We start from the raw sequence: 16,024 nt of genomic DNA, 5'->3' as shown, positions 1-16,024 counted from the left end.
GAAGAACTAATTTTCTGGTAAAGAATCCTCCTATGGATTAGTTTTCAGCACAGTGTCTAATTAGACATCTTTAGCTACCTCAATCAAATGGACAGCAGCTATAACATTACAACAAAGTTCACATTACTTTGACATCAGGTCCCTATTACAAACAATGTTTGTCTACTGCTAGGAAACATTGTTCATAACTAGTTTGCAGTGATATCAAGTTTCGAGTAATTGCCAAATATCTGTAGCATATGGCTCCTGATCCCTGTATATAAGATCTTTCCAATATGATCATATTATCCAGATACTGAAAGAAAAGGTGTCACATCCACTTCATTATCCCTTTTTCTTCAAGAGGCACTGGGCATGCCCTTTGGTAGGACAGAACACAGGATAACAACTTCCTGCCATAGTCATTCCTGATCAGCTCTGGATCCTGGAAAACCAGGGCAAAAGGAAAAGTAATTTTCCTTCTCTGAAGGCCACTAAAATTACTTTCACTGCATGGGAGGATTTTATTTTTAAAGGAAATCAGAAATGAACATCACAGAACTAGTCCAATAGAGAAAAATAAGAAAGGCAGCAATCTGGACTGTAGTTGCCACCCACTGACTGTCTCATGGCCTCTGTAAACATGTTCGTGGTCTCAGTCTATTTTCAAAATTACTATTAGACAAAACTCTACAACACAAATACCAAGAAAGCCATTCGTAAGTGTCAACTTCAGCAAAAAGGCCCGGGATAAGTCAGATATTCAACTACTTTCTCAACCTGAAATGTGACCCACTATAACAAGAAGTCACAGGCACTGGCCATGATACTCTGTTACATCAGAATACTTCACTTGGAAAATGGCATCTAACTGACATCCCTCGCAAGCACTGAATTAATCTTAAATATTAAGAAATTGTTTATCTTAAGTGAACATTTCAAAGGAACAATATGAATTACTACTGTTGTTGCTACTTCTCCCACTGAAAGAGTTCATTTTAAAATTTTAAAGCACTTTACAAAGAAAGTTGGAATCCTTACTCCCATCGTATGTATGGGAAAAGCGAGGGACATAAACTTAACCTAACCTGCCCAGGGGTGTCGACCTCAAATGCATTTGTGGACCAGATCCAGACTAGGTAACCTCTCATGGGCCAGACAACCCACTTCTGGGTCCAGCCTGTTGGGGCTTCTTGCTACTGCTGCAGCTGCCAGAGCAGCTCAGTGCCAGCAGCCAAGAAGTTTAATGTTGCCACCACTCAACCACTGACACTATGTGGCTACCACATGGGATTTAATGTTGCTGCCTGCTGCTGATTTGCATGCCAAATAGCAACCAAAAACCAGAAATTTGAGTTCCCCACAAAAATTAGTCAGTACAGTGCAGAGCTGTTTTACAGCACCTGCAAGGATTTATGCAGAAATATTAATAACTTTGCTACATAAGGCTAATAGGAACCACTACCAATTTCTTTCCTTTGCTATTCTGAAGAACAAAACAAAATGCCAAATGCTTTACGTTGGTGTAAAGGTTACAAATCCATTTTAAAGTAATTTGAAAGAAAACCACACTGAGAGTTTAGACAGAGGTCAGCAGTGCCATAACTTCTTGGCTATGGGTTTATATGGATTAGGGTGAGCTTGGACAGATTTATATTTTTAATTATTAAAAGTTGTGTGTTTTATACTATTTGTTTAGCCAACCATTTTTAAAGCTGATCTTGAAGTTGAAGTTTGAATAAACAAATAGAGGCTCGTAAGCCTGCTCAATTTTCAATGTCTCTCCTCTCTCTCCCAAGTTCACAAAACAGAAAGAGCTAAAAGCAGAGCAAGAAAGTGCTTAGCTTCTGGAGTTTGCTTTGGCGTCAACTGGAACAGAAAACACACAAAATCCTGCACTTAGCAGGTAAACAAAACAAAAACTATTTTAAACCACTGTTTGAAAATGCAGTTATTTATGTTTCTATCTAATCCCTGATGACCATGTAGAATCTAATCTCACAGAAAAGAAACTTTTTCATCACTTTTAAGGCTAATTAGTGCCATACCTAAAAGTTTACAACCCCCCCACACACACACAGGACAATGTTTTTCAGCTATTTTTGTGCTCAAAAAGTATCTAGGCTTGTATCAGTGGGGGGGGCTTAATTGCTATGTAAGAAAGAATTTTCATTGAAATGTAATCTTTATTTTACATGCTTTGCTTCAAGCTGATGGAAAAGGAGTTGGAAAACTGACCAAGATATTTTTGTATAATATTGGTCTGAACCAAAGATTTTTCATTTTTATCAGTTCAAACATATCCGCTCTCTTACCCACTCTATGGTTAGTGTTCCCTCATTTTTTCCAGAAAGTTATTTTTTAATAACTTGATGAAAAGTCACAAACAAAATTATTCTTAAATGTAAATAGTGGCTCACGTGTGACAAATATAGTCTATATAAAAAGACTAAGTTCAGTCCTTTAGATCCAAAGGTCAGTAAAGAGTTGGCAGAAGTAGAACAGAGGATGTATTACTGCGTGTACACATGTACAAGTGCATACAGGCAGGGCTATATAAGGATCTTAACATATTAGGAGAAACTCACATATGCCCAATACTTAGACTGGCATGTCTCTCTAGGTTTTTCATTAAATCCATGTACACTTTGTTTCCAAGCTTTTACCCATGTTTTTCATCCGTAAAACCTTGGAAAATAAGCCAATGCATGCAGCCATCTCACCTCAGGTGCTCACCTGCAGAAAGCTGCACAGATGCCCTGAAATCCCTGTGGATCAAGCCAGATAAGGGTCTTTGGGTAAACCCAATATCTTTTATTAGACCAACTCAAATCATTGGAAAATTTCTTCTTGGCAAGCTTTCAAACACAAACACGTTTGTGCCCAAAAGCTTGCTAGGAAGAATTTTTCCCCACTGTAAGTTGGTCTAATAAAAGATGTCGGATTTACCCAAAGAACCTCATCTGCCCCGGTCTTGACACATGGCTACAACCCACACCCCTGAAACATGGATCAAGACACATGCAACAGGCAGAAGTTCCCACACCAGATACCGACACACGACCCTGCTACATAGCGGGGGGGGGGGGGGGGGAGGGAAAAAATCTAGAGCTGCAGAAGCCAAACTACTGACGGTGTCACCCTCAGCACCCAGCTCTGGCGGCTTCCAGTGACAAACCCACCGACACCTGACAGGCCGGGAGGGAAGGTGTCTGCTGCACAGCCCTTCCCGCATTGGTTTCCCAAAGGCCATCCCCTGGGGGGGGGGGGGCTGTAGTCTGAGTCCCTGAGGAGAACAGAGAGGCGGAGGCAGCGCGGGGGGCCGGGCCGGTGTCCTGGTTTCCGCGGGCGGCGAGGGGGAGCCCGGGGCCTGCGGGGAGCGGCGCCACCTGCCCAAGACCCACTGCGGGGAGGCGCGCGCGTGGCAGCATATGCACACGCAGGTGTGCACCCGCGTGTGAGCATGCACAGGAACACATACCTGCCTGAGCGCGCACACGCAGTCACACGCACGTACACCCACGGGCGGGACTAGGGGGTCCTGGCGGCGCGCGGAGGACCAGGCCGCAAGTGCCGGGAGCGCCCGGACGGCCCCCCCTGCCCGTTACCTGCGTGCGGCGCCGGCACAGGCCGCTCCGGGGCCGCCGCGGCCCGGGTTTGAGCTCAGCGCCTTCCTGGTGCCGCAGCCAGGCAGAACCAAGCCACCTCGGAGCTCATCCACCCGGCCAGGCAAAGAGCGGCGCTCAGGAGCGCCGAAGGCATCGATCGCCGCGTCTACATGTCTCTCCGAGGAGGCTGGCCCGGATCGCCCTAATCGTCATCACACAAACAAAATATTAATTAATGGATGCGCCCTGGGCCCGCGTGAGGGTTCTTTTTTTTTTTTAAATCCAGCCACGAGTGGTAAAATTAATGTGCCTTCTTTAGCCAAAAATGCTGGAATAAATCACAGGGCTCTGTCTCTATAGGGTACACTATGATTAAAATTGCAATGATTTATTTGCAAATTGCTTTAAAACGCTGCGTTTCTCCTTCCCCTGAAGGTGATGGGCTGCTGAGGGTGGGTGCAAATTAGTTTCTCGGTTAAAGGCACTTGTTTCGGCTGGGGAGGAGGCGAGGGGACTGTTGGAAGGAGGATGGGGGGGAAGAGAATAAAATTTATAGTTTTTCATTTAAGCCAAAAGTAATTAAAGAGGCTCAATATTTCCTGGAATTCATACTACATCGACATTTTTTTCCCCTGGCAGAAAAATCCATTTCCCCTCTTTGCTGCAAAGACAAAGCACCTGAGGTGCTGGAAGAGAGTGGCCGGTTTGCTTTGGTTTGGGTCGCTTCTGGGTGGGGGGTGAGAGGCAGAGGGGCTGAGTCCCAAACCTGTCTGCTTTACACGATCTGCAGTTATTCGCAGGCAGCTGAGATCAAATAAAACAGTTCGCTCGGTAGGTCCTACTGAAAAAGATGCTCATGTCTCCTCCAGTTTATAAAGGGGGGGGGCTTGCTTTCCATTATTCTCTATTTCATATTTACTTGGATTTTCCCCCTTTTTTGCACTTTAAAACTTCCTGGCATTAGCCACTCGAGCAGACTCGAGTTGTATTACGACTAGCACCTTGCTTCTTTTTCATGATATTCTGCCACACGACAATGCTTGACGCGCTGAGTACACTTATTTAGGCAGGAAAGGGGAAGCCAACCTTTCTACACGAATAGATATCGTCATCGTTTTTTAAAAATCTAAATATTTGCATAGGAGTTTAGTATTTCCTTGGCTTGATCATCATACTAACCTAAATAACAACTCGCGATTCCGGGTTCAGAGGGGGGTTTAAATAACCCTCCGAAGCAGACATTCGGGAACCTGCTCCACATTCTCACTTGCCCAAATTATTTACAAAACAGATCGTTGTCTGTTGTAAACCGAGAGCTGACCTCTACGCTGGGAGACTGCTAGATATTCAAAATTATTAATTTTCTTCCGTTGTATATGTGTGGGTTGTTAGCCAAGTTGCAATGTCGGGAATTGGGAAGAAAAACTGTGGAAGTAAAATAAATACGTTCCCACGAAGAACGCTTAAAGTGAATCATCTTAAAGGCGTTATATTCACGTTTTTGTAGCCCAGAATAATTGCAAATTCATCTAACTGGATCAGTGATCACAATCTGCTCATATCTTTTAAAAGTTGATAGAACTGCTGAGGTTTCCGTTGCTCTCTTGAAGTCCGCTACTTTGCAGTATCAACACTGTCAGCTCGAATAGATAAAACTGGAAATAGCCTCATTGCAATAGGCGAAATGATGGCTTGATTTGTTTTGCCTTCAAACTGCTAAAACGGAGTGCAAGTACAGTGCTGCCTATTGTGTCCAAAACACGCATAATTGGATCTGAAGAAACGCTAATTAAATTCTAAATACTGTACCTGTTACAGTAAATAAACACTCTTTTATGTAAAGTCGTCTTTCCAGAGGTCACATGAAAAATCAATACATAAGCAAGAGTTAAACAATTTTGAATAATTTATTAGAATTCTACCAAAGGTGTAAAATAGCTGAATCTTAAATAGCCTGTCAATAAAAAACACTACCTTAATGGGATTTCACCAACAAAAGGAAGGCAATATTAGCAAGAAATACCGTAATCCAGTCTAATCTGATGCCTCAATTTGCCACGTTAGAAAATGTTAATGACACGATTATATTTGTCATCCTCAACTAGGTCTTTATTTTACTTAGTGTTTTTGTGCCACTGTTTCAGGAAGAACTTTCCCACCTTGCCAGCCACTTAATCAACGTGTTAATGTTTACACGGATCATTAAACGTCCTATCACTTGCAAATTTCCGATTGCATTACTCGCATCACAATTAAATATTTACACTGGAACACGATATTTCCTCCTGTATTATGGAAGAATTCTCTTCAAAACCAAGAGCAGCAAAAGGCAGTAGCAGAAGAGCTTCCCCCAAATGGGCAATTTTAGTGTTTGCTTGAACGCTGAGACCAAAAAAAAAAATGTATAAAAGTCACTGTACGCAGAGGATGCTCTCCCTATCGACCCCGTGGGGTAAACAAAACGCATCTGAACTGCAACCAAATTTAGACCAGAGGCAGCCGATTCCTGATAGGAAAGTAACTAATTGTGTTCCTGGGGAGGGGGGAGAAGGGAAAGAGATTGTGCAAGGAAACAATAATAATCTAATGTCAAGATGCTGGATGGGGAGAGATTACTTCGTGGGTGGAAGTACATCGAGCATCACCAGGTTCTAGCTGCACAAGCACACTTGTAAATGTGGCACGTCAGTAAACATCTGCTCGGGAAATATCTCGACAAAACAAGCTCAGAGTCATACAATAATGTAACCTTCAAAATTAGCACGCCGCTCGCTCGCTCGCTCTCTGCATCCCTCGCTCTCATTCTCCCCTGCCACAGTAACCGACCAAAGCAGCCCTGGTCTGCGGGAAGAGCCGGGTCTTCCCTCGGACGCTGTTACCTGCAGCACTAGGGCTGGCTGCTGGGTAAATAAGACATTTGTAGGAAGCGCTCCCCGTTCCTTGTTCTCTCTCCGAGCAGACTTGTCATTTTTCATTTTGGCCACTCCCCTGCAGATCCTGCCCATCTCCCCTGTGTTTAACTAACTCAGGACACTAGCGCAAGATCCACGCCTAATTAAATTAATTAGGGATTCTTGTCAATCCTGGATTAATGGCCGAGAGCAACCCCTGGCCACAATGATCTGAAACCTGGAGGACTAGTGATCTCTCTGTCTGTCGGTGCCGGCTCGGCGGTGCGGGGCTGCTGCGGGAGAAGGGGGTTCATTCAGAGTTCCAAGGGGAGGTAATTTGCTGAGAACAAGGGGCAGGCTTTGCAAAGTATAAATAGTGCGACTTCAATAGCAACATCGCGATCAGATCTGAACTCTTAGCGGGAAGAATTGTCAAAGATCTTCACATTCAACAAGATCGCTCCGGCTGGGAAGCCATCAGCTCCCATTTCACTCCGGCCCCGTTGCGGCGCGCCCCCTCCCCTCCTCCTCGCCCCATTGATGTGTTATTACTGGGGGCTTTGGAACAGCAAGAGGAAAAAAGCAGGGCAAGGCGCCTGAGCTGCGGCGATGGAAGAACTTACAGCTTTTGTCTCCAAGTCGTTTGATCAGAAAGTGAAAGAGAAGAAGGAGCTGATCACGTACAGGGAGGTTCTGGAGAGTGGCCCTGTCAGAGCAGGCAAGGAGTCGGGCGGCTCCGCCGAGCCGGGCCGGGAAGACGTGAGCAGCCCCGCGGTCCGGGCGGGAGGCGGCGGCGGCGGCGGCGGAGGAGGAGGCGGAGCGCGGTCCCCAGGCAGGGAGCTGGACATGGGCGCCGCCGACAGAGCCAGGGACACGGGCACTCCCAAACTCAGCGAGGGTAAAGGCACCCGCCGGGCACCGCGGTCCCCTCCCTCCCTGCCGGTGGCGGGGCCGAGGGCTGGGGCGGCGGAGCGGCTGCTCGGGCACGGGGGAAAGTTCCCGGAGCAGCAGCGGCGCCGGCTGCAGCCCTGGCGGCGGGGGCAGCGCCGAGCCGAGCCGAGCCAGGCCGGGCGCTCGGCTGCCCCGGGAACTTCCCCGCGCCCGCCGGCTCCTCGCGCTGCTCCTGCCGGGCTGCAGCCCCTGGCGGCCACGTGCCAGCCTGGCACTGGCAGCGGGGGGCAGGAGCGCCGGGGCGCTGCCGGGGAAGCCCCACGGGGTCTCGGGGCCGCGCCGGGCCGGGCAGCCGCCGTGCAGGGAACAAAAGCCGCGTGCAGCGCTTGCGGCCGCAGCCCCGGACGAGAAGTTTGGCGGGGCGCGGGGCTGCCCGGCCGACGGCGGCAGGGCAAGGGGCGTCCGGCGCCGCCTGCGACCCGCGCTGGAGGCGGGCGGGTGCCGCGGCGGAGCGGGCCCCCGCCCGCCTGGCAGCGCCGCGGCCCGGACTGACCTGCCCGCCCACGAGCCCGGCTGCCGGGGAGCGCCGGGCAGGGACGGCGACTGCTTGTTCAAAGGGCGCTGGAGATTGCTGCTCCATTTGAACGCCTGCCTGGGGGCGGGGGGAGGATGTGGTATCCGCGGAGCGGGTATTTCCGAGCTGCTGCTGTTCAGAGGAGTCTTTCTGCCCGGATCCCGGCTCCAGCCGACCCCTCTTCCGGAACTGATTTGCTAGGCAAATGCTGGGAGCGAGGGGCGAGGTAGCGAGAGCTGCGAGCGCACTAAGCAGATCCTGCCCTGCAGATGCGCAAATCAACTCCCCGGCCGGAGCCCTGGAGCCGGGAGCAGCGGCAGGCGGCAAGTGGCAGGGAGGCAGAGCAGTCCCATTGTGCAGCGGTGCCTGCGGCTCTCAGGGAGGGCTTCCCACCTAATTAAATCATACAAATAAAAGCACTGAAAGTCGCCCTCCCCCCAGCGACCCGGCGCTGTCCACTGAAAAAGGCTCCGGCAGGCTTTCTTAAGCACGAGAGCACCCAAGGCACGGAGCGCCCCGGAGGCCGCCTGGACCCGCGTCCACCTGTTGCAAGGGGTTGGGTCGGCCCGAGCTCGCGGCCCCCTGACTTCCCTTCTGGGTTTCCGCCCCTGGCGGGAGGCTGCCCTGGGCAGCCCCGGGCTGCTGCGGCCACCCCCGAGGGGAGGCTGGAGGAGGCTCCTTCTCAGCCTCCAGCCCCGCGGGACCCCGGCAGCTGCGGGCAGACAGCGCCCGGGGCCCCGGCGGCCTTATTGGGCCTTGGAGAGTAAAGGCAAAGATGTGCTCGAGTGATGCTGAGGGCGCAGGAATTAGGCTAGACATCGCTGGCGTGGCTTCGGGCAGCCGCGGGGTCAAGGCCGGGCTCTGACCGCGCGTGGCTGACGCGGAGGGCGGCTCGCTGTGGTCTCCTTCTGCCAGGGAACCTGGCACGGGCCAGCCCAGCTGACAGGGGCCCGAGGGCTTCCCCAACAGCCCTTTCGGGATGGGAGGAAACCTCGGGTGAAAACGTGGTTGGCGATCATCAGTGTGGAGACGTGACCTTTAGCTTTGCCATTGATCCCCCCTCCCTCTCCCCCAGCCCAGGCACCTTCTCGTCCTAAAAGCTGCCCTGGCCAAGTCCCAGGGCTAGGTTGCTTGGTTGGTTAGTTTGATTGTTGTTTTTCCTGCTTAGTCTCTCCAGAGCTGAAGGATCGCAAGGAGGATGCGAAAGCCATGGAAGACGAAGGGCAGACTAAAATCAAGCAGCGGAGAAGCAGGACCAATTTTACTCTGGAGCAGCTGAACGAGCTGGAGCGGCTGTTCGATGAGACCCACTACCCGGACGCCTTCATGCGGGAGGAGCTGAGCCAGAGGCTGGGCTTGTCCGAGGCCAGAGTGCAGGTAGGGCACCGGTTACTCCTGCAACGTGTGTGTGTGTGCGCGCGCGCGCGTCTGCCACACAGGATGACACGATGTTGAACCCCAAATCCTGTCAGCCCCTCCTGGATTGAGTCTCTGATCTTATTTTTTTAACACACATTCTCAGCCCTGGGCCGATTTGCACCCAGCATCTCTGTATCCGGTTTTATCGTGGTTGAACTCCCTTCCCTGCATGCCAGCCGTTTATAAGCACGTTAAATAACGCTTCTGCTTTGACTGACTGTAAGAATTACAGCGGATATTTTGTGCCTGTGAACTGTGTTAGTCCTACAGTCTGCTCCTGGCTCCGGGCTTCCCAGGCGGATGTGCCAATTACGTTTATAGATGTACTGACTATAAACTAAATTAGTAACTGCTAAGTGCAGATATTTACAGTCAGGGTTTTTACCGGTGGTTCTTAAATCTTTGGGGAAGCAGCAGAGTGGCTGCAGAAGTACACGAGCTGGCTCTGTTCGAGTTTATTAAAAATAACATCTCTAATGGGGAAAAGTGATTTAAAACGCTCTTTTTACGGAGAAACCCAAATTCTCCCTACCCCTTTAATTACCTCGGCGTTTAATTCCAGTCTGCTCTCCCACGGTTTAGCAAATCAGCTCGTCTGCTCTTCCCTATTACTTACCTCTTCCATAGTAGTGGAGGGGTTTGACCAGATAGACAGGCGGGTTACTTTTCAAATGGGAACAAATGTAACTGTTCCAGTGTATTTCCGTTCTAATAATTAAATAAGAGAAAATGATGGTCATTATTTGTTTGAACACATGGAGTAGTTTTAGGCCCCAAACATCTGCAGCTGTTCGAAAGTATTGCTGTAACAGATCCTCCCTCTCCATCTTTGTGCTTGCAGGCCACCATCTGCACCAAACTATGCGCACAATTCTTATGGGGTTTCCCTGCATCTTGTAATAGGATAAGGACATAAACAGAGCAGTCACGTTGAACCAAAAAGTAATAATAAGCAGCTTTTGTCATCACAGCCTCACAAAAAGAGCATTCCCTTTTACTCTGCTATGCTTTTCTGTTTTTTCCCGTTGAGACAGCCACCTATTTATGCTGAACAAATCTTGAAGGAAGGGGAAAAAATCCCACAATAAAAGTTCCTCGGCTCCAACTTCTCTATGAAACATGTAAAGGAGAGGCTTCCTTCTGATGGCTGTTTGCTCCACAAAGAATACCACTGCAGCACATGATCCGCACTCCTATTATGCCAAATCGCAGGGTGCATAATAACTTTTAGAGATTTACATAGATTAAACCCGTTCCCTTTTAATCATTCCGGAAAATGCTTGGCAATAATATTTTACTTTGCATCTACATTAATCTGTAAATTATGGACTGTAGGTTTGAAATGCAGGACTGGGAATGAGTGAGAGCGTTGGGCAGAGTTTCCTCGAGCAAAGCAAAGATGGGGGGGGGGAAATCTGTATTAATATGTGTCTCTCAAAGTAGGACTTGAAAAAAAAAATTGTTTTGTGGAAAGAGTGCTTGGTAAATGTGGCTTCAGACATGCAATGCAGCGGTCTCCTTGACAGGCTGAAATGTTTCAAACACTGCCTCTCTCTCTCTCTCTCTCTTTCTAAGGAAGTAGAACTTTACTCTGGAAATTTTGTTCCAAAAGTTCAGTTTCCAATATTAAAAGTATGGTCCTGTCTAACGTGCCGCCTTTTCTAGAGAAGCAAATTAGATTATCATAATAATGAGACAATTATTCCGCTTCTGTGTTACACTCCACTGCACTGAGGAACAGAGAAATTCTAAACTTCTTTGTAGTGAAGCTTTTATGGCAAGTAATTACCCCCCAAAAGTGAGTCATTAAAAGCTTTGGTGTTTAGTTTTTTCTTGAAGATAAAGCTAATTAATATTACAGGGTATTAATGAGCACATTCTTCTCAGGTCTTACAGTGCAAACATCTAAACCCATTATCACAAGTTAGTATTAGATATCAGGGAGCGATTTAAGTCTTTGGGGACTCTAATGTGAAAGATGAAACCAGGGCTAAGAGAAATTTATCAAGGACCAGCCGGCACCGGCTGGAAATGTTGATTTTCTATGTATTTCCTATTTCAGCGCCTTCTTCCAGTCTCTCCACTGATACATGTGGGCTGCCCAGCACAAATCAACCAACCTAGTGCAATGATAGCTATTGTGTATCGCACACAACTGTGCTTTATTTGGGGGGAGGGGTGTATTTCTGTATCGCAGTAGCTCATCCCCTGTGGATGTATTTCTTGTTTCTTTAGGTTTGGTTTCAAAACAGAAGAGCGAAGTGCAGAAAACAAGAGAATCAACTTCATAAAGGTACGTCCGTGTCAGAGAAGAGGAGGAGGCTGGAGAGACGTGTCGGGGTGCGGATCCCCCCAGTCGAGGAGCAGCGCTGGGCCGGGATAGGACGCATGTCCTCATATGAAAGCGGCGTGGGAGGAGGAAGCTGGGGGGTCGGGGGGAGACAACCGTGAACACGCCTGACCTACGGGTGATCAGTGGCATCAAACTCCCCTGGAAGTGGGAGGAGGGAAGCGGGAAATGTCCGCGTGCGGGCCTGGAGCATGCCCCCCGCACTGCCAGTGATGCCTGCCTCTCGCTGCTGCTTGCAGGGGTGCTCATCGGCGCCGCCAGCCAGTTCGAGGCGTGCCGGGTCGCTCCCTACGTCAACGTGGGCGCGCTGAGGATGCCCTTCCAGCAGGCAAGTACCCGCGCCCGCCGCCAGGACCCAGCGCCCCGGGGCTGGGAAGGGCACCGCGGAGGCCTCGCCCGCGGCGGCGCGGCCCGGGCCCGGCTTGCGCGCGCAGCGCCCGAGAGCCCCCAGCTCGGCCGGGGGGAGGGGGAGCCAGGCGCCCGCAGGAAGCCGCGCGGGTGGGGCCGCCCACGCAACCCCCCAGCCCCGGGGAGCCCCGCTCGCTTTGCAGGGGGAGCTGCCCCCGGGCCGTGTTAATGCTCTGTTTCTGTTCTCGTTACACCTTTAGGATAGTCATTGCAACGTGACGCCCTTGTCCTTTCAGGTTCAGGCCCAGCTGCAGCTGGACAGCGCCGTGGCCCACGCGCATCACCACCTGCACCCGCACCTGGCCGCCCACGCGCCCTACATGATGTTCCCCGCGCCGCCCTTCGGCCTGCCCCTGGCCACGCTGGCCGCCGAGTCCGCCTCGGCCGCCTCGGTGGTGGCGGCGGCGGCGGCGGCCAAGACCACCAGCAAGAACTCCAGCATCGCCGACCTCAGACTGAAAGCCAAAAAGCACGCGGCTGCTTTGGGGCTGTGACTCCTCCTCCGCCTCCCCCTCCCTGCCTCCTCCTCCTCCTCCTCCGCGATCACCTCCTGGGGACCCTGCCGCTCGCACCATCCGGAGGATCACAACACAAAAACAGCCCGGCAAACAAGCAAAAGGCTAATGACTCCATGGGCAGAGTCCTACTCACGAGCGGGCGAGCTTTGACTTAATGCGAAACACACGCGGAGCCGGGCTGCCGAGAGCAGAGAGTAAAACAAACACACACAGGCGCGCGCACAGACACGCGGGGGCCTCGGCCCAGCGGCCCGGCACCGGGGCCAGGCGAGCCGGACAAAACCCCGCGTACATAAAGGACAGGAACAAAACCACGGTGAGGTGTTTTATACCTTCAGAAAGAGGACGAGAAATAAACCTTGTTCCAGGAAACGGAGATGAGGGGGAGACAAATAAATAATAAAAAAAAGAAACAACTTTTAAAGGGTTTGGGTTTTTTTTTTCTAATGGAGAAAAAGAGAGAGACGAGGAACCGAAGGAAGATATATACTTATTTAAAGAATTAGATGAAATAGACACGCAGCTGGGAAGTTCACAGGTTTTGAAACTGACCTTTTTCTGCGAAGTTCACTTTAATACAAGAAATTTGATAAGAGAGGCGGGCCTCCTTTCACGTTGCATCAGATACTTGAGTTTAACAACCACGTCTGGAAATGGCGACAAGAAAAGAAGAAGAACAAGAAAAAAGAAAAGAAAAAGACAATGATTTCTCTGCGAATTTCTAACGGGAAAACTGTCCGGGATACTTCTTCCAGCAGAATTCCGGGTTGCATGTATTTGTATTTCATTGATGGCGTCCCTTTGATTCACTTGCACTTCACCCTCATCTTTAGTAGAAAAACAAAAACAAACCGATGTGGCTGTTTTCTTTTTCTTTTAATTTTGGAGGGAAAAGAGAGAGAGAAAGAGAGAGAGGGATCAAGCACTACCTTCCCACACTTCGATCTTTGTTGGCCCTTTGCTGTCCCATCCCTGAAATAGAAGGGAGCAGAAAGCATGAGACTAGAGGAGTTATTTCTTTCTCTTTTGCTGGCTCTCTGATGTTCTCAGGTCAAACCTTGTATTTAATTCCCAAACCACCACCTTCTCGAATGGCAAACTCCAATCATAAGTACTAGGTACATGTAAAATATGTTGATAAACACGAACAAAGTTTATTTTGGCTATAACTTGTGAATTGATAGTTGACTGTCAGTCATTTACATTTTATCTCATAAAGGTGTATCTATTCACGTAATCTTGTGATTTCTTTTAATTTGAAAGACAGATAGCTATTTAATCGGGGGTATCTTGAAGGGGGTGATTTCTATCCCACTTTGCCATCAGACCCTCATGACTTTTAATGCTCTTTTGCCAAGAAAGAGGGAAAGCTCTTCTAAGTGAACGTTGTTATGGACGGGCTTTGTAACTATTTGTTCTCCATGAAAACAAAATTATTTATATTTACCATATTTTTTCTAGTGTATTTTAAGTTATTTAAAGAACAAAAAAAAACCTCGAAAAGATGCTGTTATTTCATTACATTTGCTGTCGGTTCAATATATTTTGTTTCACTCAGGTTTGCTTCACCTTTCTTAATCGATTTTAACGTCACGAATTTCAATAAGTGCCAAGTTACAAAATATAAGACACTTTGCGATCTATTGAATGAAAAAGGTAAACGTTTTAACTGACGGGTGCCCGTCACTTGCCGGTACTGTTCATATTAAATTATCAGTGACATTCTTCCTTCCTGTGTTCATACCTTTTGTAGAGCCTGCATGTGTCTTTCTGCTTCTTACAAAATGCAAAGGCGATCTCTTCTGCCCAGTACAATGGTGAAAGATGGTTCAACTCTACGTACCTTTTGTTACCACGTCTAAAGTAGTTTTGGAGCAGCTCAGCTTCATCAACCTGGTGCTTCGTTTGAATCTGGCTTATATATAGAAAGCGCTGAAAATCAGATAGCGATTTTGTCTACAAATGCTGGGAAGCTGCCTCAGGTTGAGGAAAGTGCAACAAGTCCAAACCTTTTCCAGTTAAGACGCGCTGGAAATGTGCACTTTGGGGCAACACATCTTGCTTGTGGAGCCAGAGTCTTCCGGGGGGGGGGGGCTGTTCAGGCCGTTTCTTAGCAGCCCCTGAAGCTGCTGGCAGGACACGCCGCGCAGCCCAGGGGCAGCGGGGCCTGGCGCAGCCGCCGGACGAGGCAGCGCCGGTCGAGTCAATGGAGCTGGCCGGGATAATAATTCAATTAACGAGTTCAGATGCCCCGTTGCTTCCAGCGCCAAGGGAGCTGTTGGGAGCGGCGGCAGTAGCGGCAGCCAGCTCCGCGGACACGACAGCCCCACCCGCAACCCACCAATTTAAGCCAAATGATTAAAAAAAACCCCCGAAAAACAGCCTGGTGCATGCAGCCGTTTCGCATGGCGAAACAACGCAGCCCCACGCGACGACCAGATTCCCCGGAGCGGATCTCCGCTCCCTGGAGGCGGTGGCAGGGGCAGGGGCAGGGCGGCGGCCGCTCCTCGCCTCCCCAGGGAGCAGCCGGCTCTGTCCCGGCAAGCGCTCCACAGCCCCCTGGGGTGACAGGGTGCGAGTGGCCGTCACCCTCGTGCCAAGGTCCTGGGCTCGGAAACCCGGGCCGAGGGGGCCCCCGGCAACGCGCGCCCCGCGCAGGAGCCCCGCGGCTGCCTGCAGGCCTCCTGCCCTTCCCCGCGGCGGCTCCCCGCGCCCCGGCCGCGCTCTCAGCACGGGGCAGGCGGAGGCGGAGGCGGAGGCGGGCCCGGGAGAGCAGCCCCGGCCGGGAGCAGGGGGGCTGGGAGCCGCCTCGCCCTGCCCCAAGCCTCCCAGCGCCCGCGGGGCCAAGCGCCGGCCTGCCCGCGCAGCTCTGCCCTGGAGCCCGGCACGGGGGACGGCACGGCACGGCACGGCGGGAGCGCGCGGGCGAAACATGCCCCGAGGCTTGGCAAACCCGTGGGAGCCTCCGGGGCTGGAAGCAGAAGACGGGACGCACGTTTCGTGCCGCCCTTGCTCGCTCTCGCCCCTCACATGGAAACATTTATTCCTCTCTGGCAGCGCAGGGCTTGGGCTGCAGGACTAGCCGGAGCTCTGTAATGTCTCTCTGGCTTCGGTGACACGGGCTCGCTTCCCCAATCAGTTGACATCACAAATTGCAAACAGTTGGAAAAAGATACCAAGCGTGTTTGTTTTAAAGAACCTCGAGCGCTTGACAATGCTAAACAGCCCGGCAGAGGAAGTCAACCCTCTTCCCCTGAAAGAGCTGGGAGAGACTTAGAGGGTCGGCCGCTGCTGCGGAGCAGAAACCCAACCTAAAGCCGGCTGGGCTGTTGGAGTGTCACACAAGGACGTGCAAAATGAGGTTGCGCAGGAAAGAAACTTTAGAG

General features: G+C 50.5%; 2 protein-coding genes across 7 annotated transcripts in view; one reads left to right on the top strand and one right to left on the bottom strand.

Annotated features, from left to right (window-relative positions):
• Window positions 1–6,577, bottom strand: part of RSRC1 (arginine and serine rich coiled-coil 1) — a 322,546-nt gene extending 315,969 nt beyond the window's left edge. For 2 of the 4 annotated variants that reach the window (XM_090053020.1, XM_090053022.1), the window contains exon 1: window positions 6,337–6,577. In XM_090053020.1, the coding sequence (XP_089909146.1) occupies window positions 6,337–6,562 (226 nt within the window). In that variant the 5' untranslated portion in view covers window positions 6,563–6,577. Of the gene's footprint in view, window positions 1–3,460; window positions 3,701–6,336 lie in introns of those variants that run through there. The other 2 variants (XM_090053024.1, XM_090053023.1) reach the window with 2 other exon arrangements.
• Window positions 6,578–6,693: 116 nt separating this feature from the next.
• Window positions 6,694–14,366, top strand: SHOX2 (SHOX homeobox 2). Of its 3 annotated transcripts, none has more exons than XM_090053027.1 (5): window positions 6,694–7,376; window positions 9,112–9,320; window positions 11,598–11,655; window positions 11,952–12,040; window positions 12,357–14,366. In XM_090053027.1, the coding sequence occupies exons 1-5, from the start codon at window positions 7,088–7,090 to the stop codon at window positions 12,612–12,614; spliced, it is 903 nt and encodes a 300-aa protein (XP_089909153.1). In that variant the 5' UTR covers window positions 6,694–7,087; the 3' UTR covers window positions 12,615–14,366. The 3 variants fall into 3 exon arrangements, with proteins under 3 accessions (XP_089909153.1, XP_089909152.1, XP_089909154.1); XM_090053026.1 differs by having other exon boundaries at window positions 12,321–14,366; XM_090053028.1 differs by having other exon boundaries at window positions 6,694–7,420; window positions 9,087–9,320; window positions 12,321–14,366.
• Window positions 14,367–16,024: the final 1,658 nt, after the last annotated feature.

This window comes from Crocodylus siamensis, chromosome 6, assembly GCF_052110815.1.
Source record: "Crocodylus siamensis isolate JL-2025a chromosome 6, ASM5211081v1, whole genome shotgun sequence".
Lineage (NCBI taxonomy): Eukaryota > Metazoa > Chordata > Crocodylia > Crocodylidae > Crocodylus > Crocodylus siamensis.
The sequence above is the reverse complement of the archived record's forward strand: the minus strand, read 5'-3'. Positions and strand labels throughout refer to the sequence as shown.

Bases quoted from the DNA above. Each gene is read 5' to 3' on its own strand.
- SHOX2 (XM_090053028.1), top strand. From the start codon at position 7,088: ATGGAAGAACTTACAGCTTTTGTCTCCAAGTCGTTTGATCAGAAAGTG. The intron at 9,321-11,597 runs GTAGGGCACCGG...TTGTTTCTTTAG, and splicing joins TGTCCGAGGCCAGAGTGCAG to GTTTGGTTTCAAAACAGAAG. The intron at 12,041-12,320 runs GCAAGTACCCGC...TTACACCTTTAG, and splicing joins TGAGGATGCCCTTCCAGCAG to GATAGTCATTGCAACGTGAC.